The sequence below is a fragment of the Tetrao urogallus genome (assembly GCF_951394365.1).
Source record: "Tetrao urogallus genome assembly, chromosome: 7".
In the NCBI taxonomy this organism is placed as follows: domain Eukaryota; kingdom Metazoa; phylum Chordata; class Aves; order Galliformes; family Phasianidae; genus Tetrao; species Tetrao urogallus.
The window spans coordinates 31,887,979-31,908,466 of NC_136820.1; the positions used below are offsets into that span (position 1 = coordinate 31,887,979).

Consider the following 20,488-nt stretch of genomic DNA (forward strand, 5'->3'; position numbering starts at 1 on the left):
ATATAAGCCTCCACATAGGTCAAAATAATGTCATTCTGTTAGAAGAAATCTACTTTTCATTAGTGCTCTTCTTTTGCTTGCAAGTACCTCAAATTCCATAAAGGCTGCTCAGTACAGCACTGATAAAATAAACATTTGCAACTAGACTGTATGGCACGATGTTTACGCCACCCTTGTTTGAGCACCCCTGAGCACATTAATGAAACAAATGTGCAAAAACAGTAGCTGAGGAAAAGCTGACCTGTCTCTAATAGTCCTCAGAGTTGAGGAACAAAGGACAACACTCCTCTTTAATCCACTGGCATATCCTTCTTGGCCAGTGCAGTACCATGAATTAAACATTTGCCCTCAGGCAAATAACACTGGTTAGCTTTGTGAGACCTTGTGACTGAGTATTAAGTGTACTGCAGTGTCTGTACAAATTATTACCTTGTAAAGAGAACCACGATATCCATCCATTCAACCTTTTCTCCTTTCTTGGCATCCCACCACAGTCAGCTCTTTAATACATACTTTGCAATATTTATTATTTATTATTTACATACCTTCTGTATGTAAACCAGATTGCCTGTTGTTAAAAACCTTAAGCCACGGAATGCAAAAAAGTAATGACTAAGGAAATAACCCTTAGGAATGAAGGTACTTTCCCTGAAAGAATGAAAGTTCTTTCCCTGGACACTGCTAAGAAGTTCTTATCTGAATGCCAGAGCTGAGAATAAGCATTGCACTGATAGAAAGCAGACAGAGGGCCCGGCTATAGTTCACGCAAACTGCTGGTTTTGTTGTTCTGTGCCACTGCATGAGATCTGAACATTGACACATGAGCTATTATGAGACTGCAGTAGTTAAACTTCCTCACTAGGGAGGACATTAAGGATGAGTAATGTCAGAGACTAAGTAGATACTTCATTCCAAGAGCTTTCTGAAAGAAAGAGGTCTTTCTGTAGTAATACAGAAAGAGCATGAAGTTAGAGGAATGTTTTCTAAATCAAGTCTATTAGCTGTTTTGGGCAGAGTGCTTGAAGAATAGTGCTGTTTCCTAGGGGCAGGGAAGGCTCCTGGCCTTTATACTTGCTAAAAATCTGATTCCAGCAACAGCTCAGCACAAGCATTAGTGAGATACAGCAGCAGCTTGTGGCAACTACAAACTAAGCAGGAGTATTAGCTCGTGGATAATTTGCACATGCTGCTACATTTTTGCCAAACTCCTATTTATTGGCTTGTAGGGGGATTACAGTCTTGAATCTAGATCAGAAACCACAATATTCACACATCAGTTCCGGAAAGTCTATCTGCAACTTCTTGAAGTTATTTTGAAAACATATGAAGAATGCCTCTCTGGTGACTTAAAAGCTAACTTTTCCTTTGTATTGTGGGTAGCTGCAATTTTCTCTTCCCTTTACGCAACGAACTGCTTGCTAAAATGTAACCTGCAAAAGCACATGACAAAATGATGATGATAATTTTTATCTACTCAGCCATAGGAATGCCACATATCACTGCCCTCTCTTGGAAGATCCTCTCTGGCAGCACGCAGGATAAAAGAAGTTACAACCTCCTTTCTAGCTTCCAGAGACTTTCTACATTCCTGCGTATTACTTGTTACACTGAAACAGGAAAGAAAAATAACATTTATTTAATAAGGCACTGAAAACAATAAACTATTTTTCCTAACCCTGTCCAGTGCCTTGTGCTTATACTTTTTACAGAACACAACCAAGTTATACACAAGACCAGAAGAAGTAAAAGCTATATATATACACATTTGACAGATGAAGAGCTGTTCATCTCTTCCAAGAACAGATAACATACAGAATTTAGGCACAGAAACAGGAAACACCTAAATTCAGGAGTACAGGAATGTGTTTTTGGTAGCTGGGACTGCTCTGTTCATCCCTTTGCTCCAGAATACAAAGAAATCCCATCCAGTCCTTCATTTCCCTTATGATTCCCCTGCACTGGGGCTGAAGAGTTATTTCCCACCTTTTACAGAGCCCTTTATTATCTCTTGGTTTCAAATGAGCCTTCTTCATCGTCCATTTTCAAACTACCCTCCTCTTGGCAGGTGGTGATTGATGCCTGCATTAAAGATGCATCCCCCTCCCTGCTCATATTGCTGCTTCAGACAAGTTTTCACAGCACAGGCTGATCAGCAGCATCTCCCTCCATCATTCTCCCAACAAAACAAAAAGCAAAAGCAAATAACAGATACTGTAGCAGTAAAAGAAAGTCAGTGTGCTGCAATGGCCTACAAATTCTGCTGCATGTGAAGCCACTTTTCTACTGCTAGCTGAAGGGTGTGTGCTTTTCACTGAGTAGAAACCAAGTGCCCACATCCAGCCTACAAAGGCAGTAAGCCTACAGTGTGTTTAGATAGGTACATACATCCATTGGCATCAGGTGTAAAATAGAAGAATGCATATCAGATCTTTTCAGAATTCTTAATTTGTGTACATTTTTTTTTAGTTCTGTTTTGTTTTAGTTTAGTTTGGGGTGGGATTTTTTTTTCCCCACTTTTACCAGTGCTACCATTTCAGATGTTTTTGTCTGGGCTGCTTCTGTGAGATACCATAGAGGACTATGATATTCTTCCAACAGACTTTCCCTTTCACCTTGCTTCAGAACCAGAAAAAAAAATAAAATTTAATTTAAAAAAAATGCTTTGTGGCCAAATGAAACCTCCAGTTCTGCTCAGCAAAATGGAGACATTTCTTTTTTTTCTGGTTCAGTAAAAACGAGCTTTACAAGGCAATCTTGTTAAAACTGATGCTGTTTTCAAAAGATTCTCAGCCCCTGCCAAACTTCGTCCCCTCAGAATAACATTTTATCAAGGAGAAGAAAGCTGGATTTTGGGCGACAGCCACTGTGCTTTATCCGGTGGCTGCTGATCACACATGCTTTTGTACTGAGTGAAGTGCAATCTGACATCAAAGGTCAGGATTTCATGTCCCTGCTCCTAAGAGGCCAAGTGGAGATGTGGAGAGTTCTTCATTGTTGTGCATTGGTTGAACAGCAACTTGAATTTCTGTGATATCAACAAAAGCTTACAAAACCACAGCAACATGAGGCTTTTAAGAGAGCAGTGTCCTCAATGAAGCAATTGAACAGACAGCTAATGCATACCTGAATACACTGGGCATATACAAAGCCCCAACTTCTGTCTGTATATAGACCTCCCTCTCACCTGAGTTTTGCAATGGAGTATGGTCAATCTGGTATATGTGTGGGCAGTCCATTTGATGCAAGCTGTGGTAAACTACGTTATAATTTAAATGGAAAAAGATGTCTTAACAGCCATGTATTGCTATATAGGGCTATTCCTTTAAAACTACACAAAGCACACCATCTAAAAGAAAAATGTGGTGCTAGGATGCAGCATGACTGCTTTCAAGAAAAGACCTTTCCAGATAAAGTGGAAACCCGGAATAATGCAAAGACTGTTTCATTGGTGAAGCAAAGGCAAATCATAACTATTTAACTTAAAATTTAAGCCTTAGTTTGTCTGTGAATAAATACAGAACATGACTATGCAACTAACACCCTGAAATTAATTGTAGCCTAAATTGCACAGTAAGCTTCCTCTTTTGCAAGAATTTCTTCAGATTCATTAAGGAAACTTTTGAAATTTCTATAGTTACTTACAGTAACGTTGTCATAGTTACATGAATGGTGATCTTCAATGTCAAAATCCGTGAAGTTCAATAGGACTCTGTGGCTGGAGTCAACTTGGATAAGCCAAGAACAGTCTGTGTTGTTACTATAAGGCTCAGGATAGTTTGGAGAATGGATTTCCCCACTGGTAGCTTGAAAAATACCACCACAGCCTGAAAAAGATATCATCAGCTTTCATCACAACTGCTCTTTTATCTCTAGTAAGAATACGTCTATTTTTAAACTGAGGGAAGAACGTTTCCATCATTTTATTTTCTGCATTGAACTCATGTAATATGAGTGTTCCAACTGACACATGGCCCTGTCTGCAATGAAAATCAATGGGAAATTATTGCTAGGAAAGTATAACCTTTCATTGTTGATGAATATGCAAAAACAATGTTCCTTTCCAGCCCTAGGCTGGATAGTAGATGTCTTTGAGTCTGAAGTTAATGCTGGTATTCCTCTACCCTAAATATTAAAAAAGCAATTAAAAATACCACTCATGTGAATGCCACAGACCTTTTACACATGAATCACAATAGCCTCATACTGAGAAAGTATAATAACCTTGCATACTGAGAAAGCAATGACTAGGCCTAGCTGAGAACAAAAAAATATTTCTGAATATATCAAGAAAGCTAGGAGTTCCCCTTTCCCCATGAGCAGTAAAACATTTGCAAGCTTTCAAGTTCCTACTTCTCTATCCATACAGCTGAGGACTCCCTAAGCACTCCAGTCAACATCTGGATATTTCTGTCCGTAACTGATCCAGTGCTCGTGAATATCTGAGCAAAAAGAATAATGGATCCTGTGATAGAAGTGCCATGGCTTTCAGTGGGAAAAAAACACATGGATTTTCATAGTTTGTAGAGGGATGGAGGAGGGTGAGAGAAAGACATGCTGTCTCTGCTGGAGACAGAGACAACCTGCTGAAAGAATAAATACTATAGCATTACTTCATTCTGAAGAGAAGGTATTCAGAGGCTACAGGGAGGCTGAGAGCACAACAGGCAAAACGCTATAAAGTGATGAGAAAGCCTCAGGGGATCTAAGAATAAAAAATAAGCCACCAGATCTTGGAAGGGGATTAATTCAGAGAAGTATTGCAAACTGATCATTTATTAAAAAAATCTTGTGGTTTTTTTCACAAAACTTGTGAGAATGGAAAAATATAAACCTTGACAAATGAATGAATCAGTGTGCTTAATCAAGCAAAACTGCCAGAATTAAAATCTGCCTCCCTTCATTCTTCACTGCAATTAGTTACCAATAATTGGCCTTTTCATGAGAACTCCCATACAGAAACATGTGGTTGGATCTTTTAAGCATGTCTCTTCTTTTACTTATTACCAGTAAGGCTTTGAACAAATAATCACATGTGGGATGGATGAACCTTACGGAGTTCAAGTATTTAGTAATCACGCCAAATATTTGTGGATGTCACCAAGTTCTTCAAGTAAAGCCACGTTTTCAGATCTTTTTCATTTTATGATTTAAAAACAAAAGCATTATTTGGCTAATACAGGACTAATAATTCGTGTGAGGTGGGTAGAGAAGGGCAGAAGAGTATTTTACTACCATGAAGTTCCTTTATGATTACAAAAATGCCCTGATTAATTTTTTAGAGAAAAAACCCCAACAAGGTAGCCTGTATAAATATATAGGTGGGCCTATGAATTTGAGCTAATTGTTTTCTTTCTTTTTCCCCTCTGGGTGTTTTTCAGTCTCTCTTAGTGTTACTGCATCCAGTAACACCCAAATTCACCCTTAGCTCTTAATCTTATACTGGTTATCTACATGCTTGCATGGCTAATCCTCAATTTTGACTTCCTGAATTTCTCATAGAACTAATCAGTACACTCACCATGTGGATTTTCTTGCCAGGAAGCATTGAAACCTTTCCCAGTCACTGCTTCATCTGTCTTGAAACGGACAACAGCTGAATTACCAGTGGTAGAGACCAGGAGGGGGTTCTGTGCTGATCTCGAAATACACAGCTGGGCTAGTCTGGGAGAGAGGAAATCAGGGCCACCAAAGACCTAGAAATGGAAGAAAACACTGGTAATATTTTTAAAAGAACCCATCTGCCACATAGAAAAGAGAGAAATGTTTCGGAGAATAAAAACGTCTTGTAATATTGAAAGTGATTCCACATTTTAAAAGCAAAGTGGATAATAAGGTTACTTTCTGTGCAAGTTTATTTTGTATATGCACCATCCAAAACAGAATGAGAGTTCAAAACAGCTTTGTATTAAATAAGAACTTTCTGCTTTGGGGACTTTGCTACATTCTTCTTCACTGATCCCTCTACAGTTATTACCTTGTTTCTGTGGAAACATAAAAAAACATTTTTATGCGCTTGTGAAAACAAACTATATATCTTTGCAGGAATTTGTGCTGATATTTTGCACAGGTAAGACTGATTTATTTTATTTTAATCAGGGCTAGATTTTATCACTTTCTATTGAAACAAAAAGTTGCAATTTTATTAATTTCAACAGCAGAATCAGAATCCAAAACACAAAATTTTGGTCCTGTAAAATACAATATAATAATCCTCTATGGAAACAAGGATATATACAGGGCTGCTCCAAAAAGTGACACCTTTTATTTGATTATGCTGGCCCACAGAGTCTGAGGCGGATGTTGGCGGTATGGCAGTACAGATTGAAACCTTCTCACCAATATTCTGTTATATTTTGTTGTTGTGTGACTGGTGGCAGCAGAGGGGCAGTCTGACAGAATGGTGTCTGACATGGATGTGCATATGGAGCAAAGATGTGGAACTGAATTCCTCCATGTGGAAAACAGTGGCACCAGTGGACATTCACTGGTGTTTCCTGAATATTTATGGAGAACAAACAGTGGATGTCAGCACAGTGAGGTAGTGAATGGTGCATTTCAGCAGTGGCAACAGTGAAGTGGAAGACAAACCATGTTCCAGGTGGCCATCATGAAATGAAGAACATCTTGATCTGCTCATCCATGTGAATCAGCTGATAGTAGTAGCTATACTGAAAAACTACTTTATGCAGAGAATTTGCTTTATCAAGTAGTGTTGTTATGCTGTTTGTAGCTATTGTAGTTCCCACGGAAATAAGTAGAAAGTATTACTTTCATAGTGAACTACATACCATACATATTTGCCACAGTTAAAAAAAAAAAGAAAAAAGAAAAAAAGAAAAAAAAAATGACATTCAAGAGCTGGAATTTCTTATTTGGTAAAGCATACCTCAGGCAGTTATAAACTAGAAAACCATCACTACATCGTCATCGGTATTGTGCACTTTATAATGAAATTTATTGCAATTCAAGTGAATTAAATGGCAGCCCTGGAGCCTTGCTAATCCTGTGTTTTGTTTTTCAAAAGAGATGTGGGAGGATCTTAGTTTGAGCCCATTTTTAACTGGTGGAACTGGCTCATCTTCCTCAGTCTTCCCTCTTATAGCCATAGACAATACACACGCTCAGCACAATTTCAAAAAACAGATGCTATTTTGGTAGCTAATGGCTTCATGTATGTTAATGAAACACTGTCTGATACTACAGTCTCCACCTTCCATGGAAATGCTTCTCATGAGACAGCAGCTGCAAAAGACAGTTTGACAGTAACCTTAAATGTCAAAATTGTTGGAGACATCAAACAAGAGTGTGCCATTATCTTTCCACAACTGAACTAGCTGAACTAGTGTGCCACTATCTTTCCACAACTGAACTAGCTATAGATAGAGCAATAACAGATAGAAAAACTATTCAGGTTGTATCTGAAGATATTACACAATAAATTCAAACCCTGAACTAGAGAATGGCAAGTTCTAACAACAAAACTGGGAAATAGGAAGGTTGGTCAACAGATCCCATCAAGATTTTCCCAGCAGTAACAACCCAAGCCTGATCCAGTATTTTCTTAGTCTCATAAACATGAATAAGGTTGAAAAAAGCAATCCATGAATCTCTATCAAAAAGTGACAATGCCAAAAGAATCAGTCTTCTGTAAGGCCTTTTTGCCCCTCATCACTTCTAGACGAGAGCAAACTTAGTATTTGAACAAGCCCTGCCAGACACTTTCTAACCTCAGAAGTTGTTTGTGTTCTGTCCAAGTTAAACATCTGAGTAAATCTTACAAATAGCTGAACTAGCTCCATCACCTTCAGGGATAAGTGTAGTGCACTGCTACATAATTTCATGGATATTGTGCACACCAGTTGCTCGCACTGCCTGATGCTGCTCTGCCATTAGAGGTACAAAGAAATATTAAAGGAAAAAACATGGAGTGACATCAGGGTAATGTGGCATTTCAGAAGCTGAAGCTTCAACCCCCAAAAGAAACAAGGAATGAATTCTGTCACAGTCTCTTAGATGTTCAGAAGATTGTATCTTGTTTCAGTGGCTGATTACACAGGCTTAATAGCTTAAATATATTAATTTTGTCTAAGACTGGCAGTTTTTTGCTTTCTGCAGGGAGTCTACATGGTTGAATGGATAATGGTCCCTCTGTCTAATCAATCTTCTCAAAGCATTCAGAAGTCAGAATGGATGAAATCACAGCTCAGATTAAGACTCGGCTAGGAAGCAGTCATAGTCTAGGGAAGAAGCATGTTTGTCCACTGGAACCTCAGACTTTCCAGTAAAATGTCACCGCTTGGCTGCTTGTAAGGCCCAATGACAATTGCATTTGTCAAATCTGCACAGAATGTGAATTTTAAAATGTGTTCGTGGTATATCTCTCTGAGTCAGAGCCACAGCATGGGACTTAGCAGGAACACATGTTCTTAATCATCTAAACCTGCCTGGAGAAGCTATGTGGCCAAGGAAACAGCAAGAGTTTCTAATATGCATCTAATCTGTAGCATGGACTGGCCTCTCACATGATGCTCCCTGGAGCCATCTGCACACCATGGGCAAGGAGACCAAACCCAGCTCTGACATAAACCCTGCCGACTTCTGCTGGGTGGTTAAAAGAATTAAGAATGGGCAAGAATAATGAATGGGAATCTGAGTTTTGTGGGTTTCCTTTACACTGTTAGCTGTTCAGCAACAGTTTTCTGTACAGTTTCAAAATAAAAAGCACTAGTCAAAGTCCAATTCATTAGAGCTAGGAGTATATTTCTTTTCTCCTTTATGCTGGTTTAATTAATGAGATGCTTTCAAAAGGACTGGAACAAAAACAAGCTAGTGTGTTTCCATGACAAAAAAACAATAAAATGTTACTGTTGGCTACAAAATAGAAAATCAGTAGTTACCACATGAAGGAAAAAAGAGGAAAAGGAGGGTTGATGGAAAGAATGAAATCCAGGGTGTGGTTCACAAAAAAAAGGCACAGGATATCTCAGCTGCAAACAGATAAAAAATAAAAATGTTTTATCAGATCAGAGCACCTGATCCAGTAAAGCTGGATGCCATAGAAAAGGGATGCGGGACATTGTCATAAAGCCCATGGTTTTAATCTGTTCTTACCATTTGCTTCTGCCCTGTTAGCTCCATTTATTGTTAACAGTCAGCATTCCAGAGTTATGAGCAACAGAAAGCTGTTTTCATGTGGTCGGTCACCCTCATGACACAGATTTTCTGGGAATAAAACTGATCCCTGCTCAGATATAACTGCCAGCAAAGAGAGAGCCCAGCTTTGACAGAGAATCAAGACTTACAGTAGTACTTGATGGCTCTTTATGCTTAATGAGAAGACAAAAGCAACTACTAAAGACCTGTAAGTGCAGTAGGTTGACAGGTTTCCCTCATTTTCTGCTCAGTGTTACCTCTTGCTGTGGCAGCATATACTTAAAGCTTTCAAAAACCTGATCAGTGGTCATTTTTTTCTGTATGTATTTTCAATAGAAGCCCTTAATTTTATTTTTTTTAACTCGTTCATTATGTCCAAAATGATGGCTTCTATTTCCATAAAATATTTCAGAAAACACTTTAAAACAAGCTTCTGTGACAATATCTGTGGACTCTAACCATAGCAGAAAGGAGAAACTGCATCAGACTGTTTCTTCTGTTCCTGCAGTCCTTGGAGTGATCTGCTCCAGAAAGAAAAGTACATTACCTGTGTATTTTTGAGAACTAAATCTAATACTCTTACCTCCAAAACATCATAGTCGCAGTTTGGGTGATATTCAACGTCAAATTCCTCAATGGTGAGTTGGATGCTGCTACCAGGCGTTGTGTGAATGTACCAGATACATTCTCTGTTGCTTGGATATCTGTTGGGGTAGCCAGGACTGTGAAAGGAACCAGAAGGGCCAGAGAGTTCTCCTCCACAACCTGATAACACAGCAAAGCAACCTATCAGTGAAGGGCTCTGGAAAATGTCACTGACAGCTCCATAATGAGGACAGACATTAGCACCAATTTCCTGCGTGAGGGTGTGCACCGGGTTGGATGACCCTCTCTGTCAGAGGAACTGAGGTCTATTGGAAAGGAGAAACTGAGGAACTGCACGCTGGGCCTGCTAGCAGATCCGGTACAGTAAGCACTTCACCCTCTGTTTTGCCATTCTTCTCACCTAAGTATTTTCTTTGACAGCTGAACAGAGACATAGATAAAAAAAAAAAAAGAAAGAAAGAAAAAAACAAAAAAAAAAACTTTTTTTTCTTTTTTGTATCAACCTCTAACATTGTTTCATTGGTTCTAAAAAGCTGAATCAGTTTCACCTCTAGCTGTTACTGACCTCAACTACTACACCAATTAAGTTATCATGCGGAGGGCTTTCTATTGTTGCAAAAATGCCATTTTCCACTGCTTACGAATTAATAAAATTAAAGACAATGCAATTTCCCTTAGCCCACTGAGCACGATTACAAGCTGGCAAGTCACAGTGAATTGCCAGAATTGTCTTTCTGACTTTTGGTGGGTTTAAAGTTATTTTTTACTGAATTGTAACCATGCAATTGTAAAGACACGCCATACTTGAAAAATTATGGTGGTTTTTTGGTTATTTTATTTATTTATTTTTTTAAGATAGGAAATTATTACCAATCCCACCCTCCAGCCACTTGGGTGATTAAATTATTGCATGTTATCAGATAGATTAAAATAAGAATATATGTACATATATGCAAAAATAAAACAGACCAAATGCAGACCCTGATTTGACAGCATAAAGTAGTTGAACACCTGAAGCTGCAGTTTTATTATTGCTTTATATAAATATAAATGGTTGCGCTTGGCTCCTTTCGTTTGGTTTCCTGGGAAGATGTTCTCACTGACCCAGTCTCCAGCTGAGGGAGGCTGTGGGGTGGAAAGGTACAACAGCCCTTTCCAGTTTCAGGGCAAATTTAAGGCAGCAACATTCATCACGAAACACCATTTTTAAAAAAGCCAATAGAGTGTCTGTGTACTCATGAAATGCAGAAAGTAATTTTGCATTTGGTCTGATTTTATCGTATGTCACTGTGTCTTGTAGCAGTGTTTTGTTCATCTTCACATCATAAGCCCCCAGGTGCTTCATTTAGGCACTGATCTTTTACTAACATAGATTTTACAGTCACTTGAGCTTTGTAAGAAAAGCCCACATTCCATCAATCTCTTTGGCTTCATTTCCAGAGGGAAGTTTCTGTCACACAGCAAAAAAGCTCCAGAATATTTACTAAAACCAAGTAACAAACCATGAGCTGCATATTCCCAGAAGCAAATACTGTGGAATGTAAGAAGTGATAGATAGTATCTGTACCAGAGCTTTTAGTTAGAGGAGACATTTTATAACATAAAGCCAATAAAATATCCCTCTGATCAAGCTCAATTAAGCCACAGAGAATTTTAAGACTCCTCTAATCTCTACGAAGTATATAAATAATTTGCTACTTGAACAAGGTGTTTTCACTGTCCTGATTGCTCTCCTTAACATTTTTTTTTTTTTTCTTTAATTTTTTTCCCCTCCCCTTCAGGAAGCTATAAATGAAGGTCTTGAATTAAATACAAATATGTTTCTCAGCACTTCCTGTGATAAAACCACAGTTGTTAGAGGGTGGCCCTGGCAGCATTTGCCACCACCTCTAGCATGGGAATCTTCTAGCTCCTCACTAAAAACTCAGGTTTGGCTCTGATGCTTTCTAGGACTGCAAAATACAATCTATGAGAGGAAAGAGCAGTACTTCCGAAAGAGAGGAACACATTAGGAGGCTGCTTTAAACAAAAGGGCCACCTAACTAACCACAGGTATGTGGAAGATGTTTTCAGGCATGTCAGCTGCATAACATAGACCCAGCACAAATAGGAAAATTTCCTTTTAAACATCAGCAATTAAGCAATGGCTATCTACAGGCCTGTACATGGCTGAAGGTGACCCTATAGGATAGCTTTTTTGCTCATCTTGCTGCACACGATGCTTTATAATTCTGACTGGTTGTTTTCTTTTACAGCTGGGGGAAAAAAGGGTATGGCGAGAGTCCTACAATTGCAGCATGAGCTATTCTCCTCCCTCAGCAGCAGGAGCAAACTGTGAAGCACTGAGCAGGCCGCCATCCACTCTGGGAAGCAGAAGGGTTTCCCAGCAAGCAGGCTGCATGGCTGGGCTGCCCGGGGTGGGGATGGGCAGGAGGGGACTTTCAACGAGCAAGAACAAAGCCAGTTGCTATTTATCAGCCTGAAAAAGCTGGGAATGTTTTAGAACTAAACAGGCAGTTATGACTCAGCTTCTCCTACTAAGAGTTTCCTGATAGCCACAAAGACATGTTTTTTATTTAAGTCTAAAATGTCTCAGAGGAGTGGAAAACTTGTGTGCTGCTGCTTAAGGCACAGACCGTTCTTTTTCTGCAGCCTTGCAGGTAGCATTCAGATTAGTCATGCTCCCTCTCCAGAGGGGTTTATACTTGCTCTGAATTCAATCGATATTCTATGGATGAAGCAAGTGAAGCACATGAATAAAAATGTCAAACTGTTGTCAATGTGCCATTTCTTTTCTTCCAACTACTAGCATTCCCAGAAAAGGTTTTCTTTTTAAGTGCTCCAGGAAAGCGGAGGTCAGTTGAGTCATTTCTTATAATGAACATGCAGAACTCATGTTGCCAACCTTATTGTTTGCAAACAAATCAGAAATTGCTTGAGCTTATGCCCAACTATTTGTTGAATAACACCTGAAAAAAGGACTCATTACTCTTTGCAAACATCTGAACTTCACACCTAAGCTATTCTGACTGACCTGCATATGGACAGCAGAAACCTCTGCACCAGAGCAAAAATGTGATACCAGAATTCTCTGGCCAGGTGGCAAAAAGCCTATACATCATGTTTCTGCTCTTACATGGATAAGAATCTGTTCTCTTGTGCTTTTTTTGGAAACACAGATGCTCATTGATTTTAACAAAATACAGAAATACGTCAGGGATTGATATTTAAAAAAAAAAAAAGTATTTGAAATTTGCTACCTGCCTTATTCAGTCTCTTTCAATTTTCATTGGCCACAAAGTTCTCATAGCATTATCTCCTTCTTTGACTTGATCAAAGATACAAGCAACTATGGAAATATAAACTAGCAGTACATATTTGTGTATTCCCTGCCTTGAGATGCTTATTTTATGCTCTGAAATCTTACTTGGCTGACAGCTCAAATTATCAGATAAGATATCAAATTATATTAATTCGCATGGTGTTCAGGTCAAATAGATATGTGTGAGGATAAGCATATGCACAAACATTTACACATGTATATAAATACAAATGCATATATTCCAGGATTATGCGTTTAAGAGCTCATTCCATCATCGACATCACCAGTGAACGACCACAAACCTTCTCCCACTATTTATATCTGTCTGCAAACGTCAGATTACATTTTGCTTTTATTCAAATGAAGGGAGCTTTTGCTGTATATGGCAACAAAGGAATAAACAATTTAGTGCTTAGCGATAAACAAAAATGAGAAGGCAGAACCTCTAAATTGCCTCATAACTTCAGATCGCAGTGAAACATACTTAAAAGTTTTTTCACAGCACAGAATTGCATGATCTTGCTGTGTCTGGACAGCTATATGGACAGCTGCACTGTGGAAAATTTTCTTGCAGCTGAACTGCATATGGCATATGCTCAGTTTGTGCAGCTTTCCTTGCAGTCATTTTGGAAAATTCTGCCTTGCAGTTAAACTTTAAAAAAGTGTGTGGGGGGAATGTTTTAGCAGTGTAAAGGTCTTGGAATTTGCTTGAAAAATGCTTAAAACAGCTACCTAACCTGGTAGTTAGTTGCTAGGACATCAGGCAACAAACAGAAAGCTCAGGAAACATGTATTTGCTGGTTTTGCTTTCCTCTGGCTAAAATCTTAGCAGTCGTTGAACATTGTGCAAGAAGTAATTTATAGATGGCTTTCTGCATTACTGCCTGTTCGGTTAGCAGATGGTGTTCATTAACCAAAGAAGAATCCCAATTCTCATAAATAATTATAGCTGAATACAGAAGTAGTAATCTGTGGAAACCTCTATTATTCACAAGGTTTTCTGATTTATTCATAGCTACATTTTAGCCACACTCTAGAACAGTCCCTCCCATAAAGCTTAAAGTAAACTGGCACTGTTTCTTTAAAGTCAGTTAGGGAAATGGAAGGTTTCAGGATTGTTCCATTTGCTGTGCTCATACTGAAATACTTCAATAAATGTTAACTGACTCTAGCTGCAAGGAGCATTTAGTATGAACATTTGTCTGCTCTACTCTAATACTTGTATGAAGTATAACTTGGACTTGATTATGAAACCTTTTGCTCTCTTGAGCAGATTTATTTTATAGAATATTATCCAGTGGAGCAGCTAGGATAATGTTTTTTGGGAAGGTTTATGCTAGCAAGTAAAAATTCAAGTGAGAAAAAGTTTTGGTTTGTTTTCTCCTTTCTAATTTGTTAATTACCTATATAGTTTTCACTAGTATTTTTTTTCTTTTTAAATCAGTCTCCTGAGTTCTGATATTTTCTTCTACATGTCCCAATCTGAGAGCACTAAGATATTGGATAAAGAAAAATTCTGGAGACTTAAAAGACACTTTTAGACACTTAAACACAAGCTTGGAATCTCCCAAGATGCTGAATGGCCACAGTTTCTGTAGCAGCCGCCAGTGCTCAATGTTCCAAAAAGAAGTCCATTTTCTAACTTTCAGACATTGATGGAACAGTTTAGCAACATGCATTTATAAAAAAGAACAGCTTTTATTATTATATATTAGCCAGAGGGAGAGGGGTCAGCTTGCTGAAGAAATAAAAATTAATTCCTCACAATGTCTTATAGAGAATATATCAATGTTTTTAATAGCCAGACTGTGATACAAAAAGCCAGCTGAACACAGCACACCTATAATTCAAAAGAACTGTTCAAGTCGTAATATGATCAGACCCCTTGAATCTCAGATCTGAAGTGATACAAAAAGACACTGAAAAGGAATAGCCATTCCTGAAAACTGAACTATTGCTGATTTTCCAAGGCTGCATAAGGAATCAAAAATAGAGTGAGAATTCAGGCTTAGGAAATCTGGGCATCAGCTCCACTGGCAATGCAATATTCTCTCCAGCAATCCTAATGGATGTCTGGTTTCTGCATCTTAATCTAATATTTGTTTCTGTTGCGCTTCCCTGAAGAGCTTAAAAACTATTTCACAATTTGCCTCCATATATACTAAAAAAAAGTATTTAATTATTGCATTCTTTTTAATAGTTTTCATCTTCCAAAAATATGGACCCAGTGTAACAAAAACTGCTCTCCTCATGAACCAAATGAGGATTTTTCCATACCCTGTCTATCAGTCATGGCTCCCAAGGGAAATCCAACTGAAAGAAGATGATGGCAAGAGGAAGAAAGCAATACTTTGGAGCTACATTATTCATCTCTCAGCAGTGTGCTTTGCTTCTTTTTTAGAGGGGGAATTAATGTGCCACAGAAAACAGAATAGCAAACACAAATTCTGACTATACTGAGAAGAGCCAATTAAATTTGTAAGTTTTACTAACAATGAAGCAGCCTAATAAGCAAGCTTCCAATGAAACACATATATATAAAGCAGCCCTCCTACACATACATTGCTTAATAAGGTAAGTGACGGGTCTAGGAAATATGTGTCTTCTCAGATAGTGACAGTTGTCACTGGTGTAATTTTGCACTCGGAGACCTCTGCCCTTTTGGCCTCCTGAACTTTTTTAAGGAAAGCAATTCAACTGGTATGCCATCTTTGCTACATCCAAATTGTTACCAAGAGTTTGTTCTTGCACAGAGGGCCAATATGTGTCCTCAAATATATTTGCCTGTATTAAGCTTCCTGACAAACAGCAGAAGAAGAATGAGCACCTAGCAGATTCAAATTTTTCTCTGGTAAGTGCAGCTTAATCACTGAAAGGCATTTAGATGAACAGTGTTATTACATAACCAAAAACACTTTTAAATTCATTTATTTGCACTATAGCTTTGCATGCAAGTTAAAATGATACAAGACTCTTTAAAGCATAAACAACAGCTTTCCCACAAGATAAATTCTCTCTTTGAGAAAGCCAACAGACTAGGTTTCCTTCAGCAGCCCAAGTCAGCAACTGAAAAGATGCAAATGTTTCAGTTCAAAACATCTCAAATTCATGCTACGCATGTCAGCTTGGGCTCCTCATGCCAGTTCTTGATGCAGTCTTTCAGCTTTTCAAATCACTTCATAACTCCCAGCAAAGCTATCAGAAAGAATGTCTGAAGTGAACTGTATTAGACCCATGGTAGCAAACCCAACTGCTGCTCTCTTTGATCACCAAAGAATGTGAATGTCGTTGATATATTTCTCTTAGATGCTTCACAGCTGCCAGTTAAGGAGCATATGAACAGCCTGAGAAATAGTTTACAGGAGCTTGAACTCTAGAGTATACATTTGTCGTTTGAGCAGAAGCAAAACTCTCCTCTTAGCATATATATATATATATATATATATATATATATATATATATGTATGTAGCCATCTTATTGTTAGGTGAGACGTTAGCAGACCATGTTTAGCTTTTCTTATGAATTTGCTCTCAAAGAAGGAACCTGAATGCTTCGCTATGAAATTCCCAGCTGAAAGCAGCATCTCCTGCTGAGTTCCTCTACACTAAGAGACATTCCTTGCTGAGGATTTTGTACATTTAAAAGATATTCACAAGGGAGAAGTGAGCACTGCATCCAGACCACAGCAACATATCTAATTTTATCCAGCCCATGGTAGCAGTATATGCTCTGATAACACAGACACCAAGGGTAAGAGGGCTACCCACATTTGTGCATGTCACCAATCTAGAAAAAAAGGAAGTGCCTACAACATACAGAAAGAGAATGACTGTGGTCGTCTGTGGAAGAACTTGCACTCATATTACAGGCTGTCAGGAGTCACAGCTGTGACGTTCAGAGCCAGCAGTGACATTCCCTGGGAGCCAGCCCTATCTGATCCCATACATCCTGCTCTGCTGCTCAGGCACAGCCCCATATTAGCAGGCTGGGCTCTGCACAGCATGCGGTTTTGTGTCCAGGAGCTCAGAGAGGGGCAGTGCTGGCTGACAGAAAAGTTGAATGTGTCAGTGCAGAAAGGGAATGTGGGAGGTGGGAGAGTCCGGGAAATGACTGTGTGGGGGAGGTGGAGGGAAAGCAAAAGAGTTCTTACTACGCAGACAGATTTTAGAAAGCTCTCAGAGCTTTAGAAAAGCAAGTTAACCCAGAACCATGGTTACTGTATAGAGCTGATGTCATCTGGCTCTGTGCATAAAAGCCCCCACTTTTTCTTCTTTTGTGTAGTCCCAGGATGACATCAGCTCGAAGCACAAGAACGTACCTTTGTGCTGCAACACTTCCCCTGCTGGCTCCTGCCACACATCACATTCCTCCTGCTTATGGCCCTCCATTGCCCAGAAATGCTCCCTGACCCCCACTGAATGCCAGACAGCACTGTCTAGTCAGAGAGTGCTCTGGGAGCCCGGGAGCTCCAGCACTCCCTGGCAGCACAGAGGAGTTCCTATTCAAGCAATGTATACATGCCCTACACCTCGGCAACCCACAGTGGGGCCTCTGCAGCCGATTTCAGCTGCATTACAATGCTGTCAAAGTTGAATGGTGTGAACTGATTAGGCAAGACAGGGTAACTGTGGCTATTTAATTATTTTAGGGGTTGGATCCTCTTTGAGGGGATATACAATGGCATATGATTTAATCTTGTTACAGACCAAGATTGCCATTAAACAAGCAGAGTGAAAAAATAACATCTGAAGCCTAATTTACAAAGAAATTGCAAACATACTTTGCAGTCCTACGATCATTAACAGACTGGTTTATAATTGGCATGTATGCTTGCTATTTAACAAGGCCTGCAACACTCTTTGTGACACACAAACACAAGAGGAAAAAAAAACATCCAAAGCACATCCTGGCCAATGTTATTTCATGCAGAGAAAGGAGGGGAGCAGAGTAAAGGGAGAACTGGAAGTGAACACCCTGATCAAAAAAACAGCACCAATAAAGCAAACCAGAGAAGTCTGCACTGGAAAAACAAATCTACAGAAATCAGGCAAACAGAGTTGAGTGTTTCCCATTAGAAAGCCCAAGTAGCCTGCTAATAGAGTAATATCTCCTTTAATAGTACTATGTCCTTTAATATCTCCCATTAATAGAGTAAATCTCCTTTTCAGCACTGCACTTCTGCAGATGCTCCTCATCCCTGTGGCTTTTTCTGCAGATGCAAAGTATTCTGCTACTAGCCTGTGATCGTGTGATCTTCAAAAGGTGTGCATGTGCAGAAACATTCACAGGAAAATTATTTAAGCAATTATAAGGAAACGCGATGCTTTCAATGCTGTAACAGATTATTTCTACTTAGCTGGCAGTGAAGAGGCATAAGCTGAAACTCACCTACCCACGAGTGGAAGAAAACACTTCTGTAGAGGAAGCCTGATTAACTTACCATTAATATGCCACAGCATCTGGAACCCACTTCTAGCTTGCAGTCCATCAGAGTAAAATTCCACATGAAGACTGGTGCCTGTGGTGTTCCCTGCCGGTGGAAGAGACTGTCCACAGAAAGTGCCTATCAGGTTGGACTGTACATCAAGCCCATCATAGAGCTGAAATGAAACAAAGAATACCCAAGTGAGTAAAAACGGCTTCTCAGTTCTTAGTGTACAGGATAGCAAAGAAAGTGATGAAGCTTAGCTTCTGACACTGGCCACTCTTACAGAGCAACATGAGTGATTTGAATGCAACACTGATCGAAGGTAACCACAATATGTTTTAAAACCTGGCTACACAGTGAGCAAAGTAGGAAAGTTTTCCTGTTTCTGTTTTGGTATGTATTGAGGTTACTGGGGAAGAACAAAACAAACAGCAGGCAATAAACTGACATAAAAAACAAAAAAGGAAGATGTCCTGGGTTCCAATTTGACTATGCATCTAATACTCCCAGTGCCTCCAAACCCTTCAGTGATAACTCATATTATGCCTTTATCTCTTTAATGCACTCAGATGATTTCCCTAGGAAATGATGGAGTATACCAAGCAGTTGGCATCACCAGAGCCTCCTGGAACAGTGATGAAAAACTGAAAACAAAAAGTAAAATGAATTCTCAAAAACCTCAAAGTAAACATTACGTGTGTTTGCTTACTGTGTTAGGATCATACAACCAGTGTCCTGCTTTGGAGGAGAAGTGGACTGAACCATGATTTCTGAACTTCCGTACCGCAAAACACTATATATTTTATCTGGAAGTCATGTTGTACAGGACAGCATTTTGACAGTCAGGGTGTTGGCTGATGTAGCCAGCCTAAAACACAGATGAGAATCTCTCCATCCTACTCTTAAAACATTAACACTAAAAAATTAAAAAAGAATCCTGTATTTACATCATTTGAATCTTGAAAACTGAAGTTAGTTACATACTCACACTTAAACAAAAATATTTAAAACATGTTTTGATAGAGTGGGAGTGGGTGCTCAGAGCCTCATCAGTTGTCTTCAAATGCTTTTAAAGGCTCTGTCCTATCCTCTTGGTGTGTCTTTTTCATGTTCAGTAAATCACACTGAACATGTATCTTAGTTCTACACCAAATATTGTAATACTCAGTATCTTTATTCAGAGAGAAAGATATGCAAGGGTTACAAACCTGGTAGAAATTAGATGTAACTAAATTGAATTTGACTTATGATATCAGGTTACCAGTGGGTTTACTATTTGCTGTTACGTTACAATGATTCTGATAGTTTAGAATAACAGTCTAGTTCTGACTAGACGGAAACTCTCATGCTTTCTTATCACTTTGTCCCAGTTCATCTGATCTTCTGTCTCACAGAAGAGCATGCATCCTCCTAACACAATCCAGCAAATTACTGACATGGAAACCATACCTGAACATTCTCAGTGTGAATTTTTTGCATGTTTTCTTTATGAATTTCAACAAAAAAATTTCCTTGTTCTGAAGCCATCACCCTAAAATTCTCCCCATGCAAAGAATTCAAACCTATGAACTCAAGGAAGACAGCCAAGATTTATCTTTGTTTTTTGTTATTCAAATCTCTTTTCCAAATACCTCTAATTAAACTAACAACTCTCCTACACTGACTACTGATATTACAGGAGTATGATACTACAGTGAATACTGATTAACCATGCTAGCTACTAATTTTACACATTTTCTAGCACTCACACATGGTAATCAGTAACGAAGCCCTCGACTCTTCTGCTCTCAACGCTGGGCTTGCAGAACTGTCAGAAACTTTGTGCTGAGTTCAGACATAGTTGGAGCCAGAAATCTACTCAAGTGATTTCAAATCCTTGAGCTGACAGTCAAGTTTGAAAATCTTTTTTTTTTTAATAAAAAATAAATTGGTTGTAGTTCAGCCAGAAGTTAGGGGCAGGTTGCTGGAATAGTTCTAT

The 20,488-nt window shown here is 38.9% G+C and overlaps 1 protein-coding gene across 1 annotated transcript in view; it reads right to left on the reverse strand.

The window, feature by feature from the left end:
• The window catches only part of CUBN (cubilin), a gene marked incomplete at both ends in the record, with an annotated part of 131,593 nt that overhangs the window by 59,542 nt on the left and 51,563 nt on the right, over positions 1–20,488 (reverse strand). Inside the window, 4 exon segments of the mRNA XM_079538628.1 lie at positions 3,643–3,824; positions 5,519–5,693; positions 9,737–9,918; positions 18,523–18,682. Of these exon segments, the coding sequence (XP_079394754.1) occupies positions 3,643–3,824; positions 5,519–5,693; positions 9,737–9,918; positions 18,523–18,682 (699 nt within the window).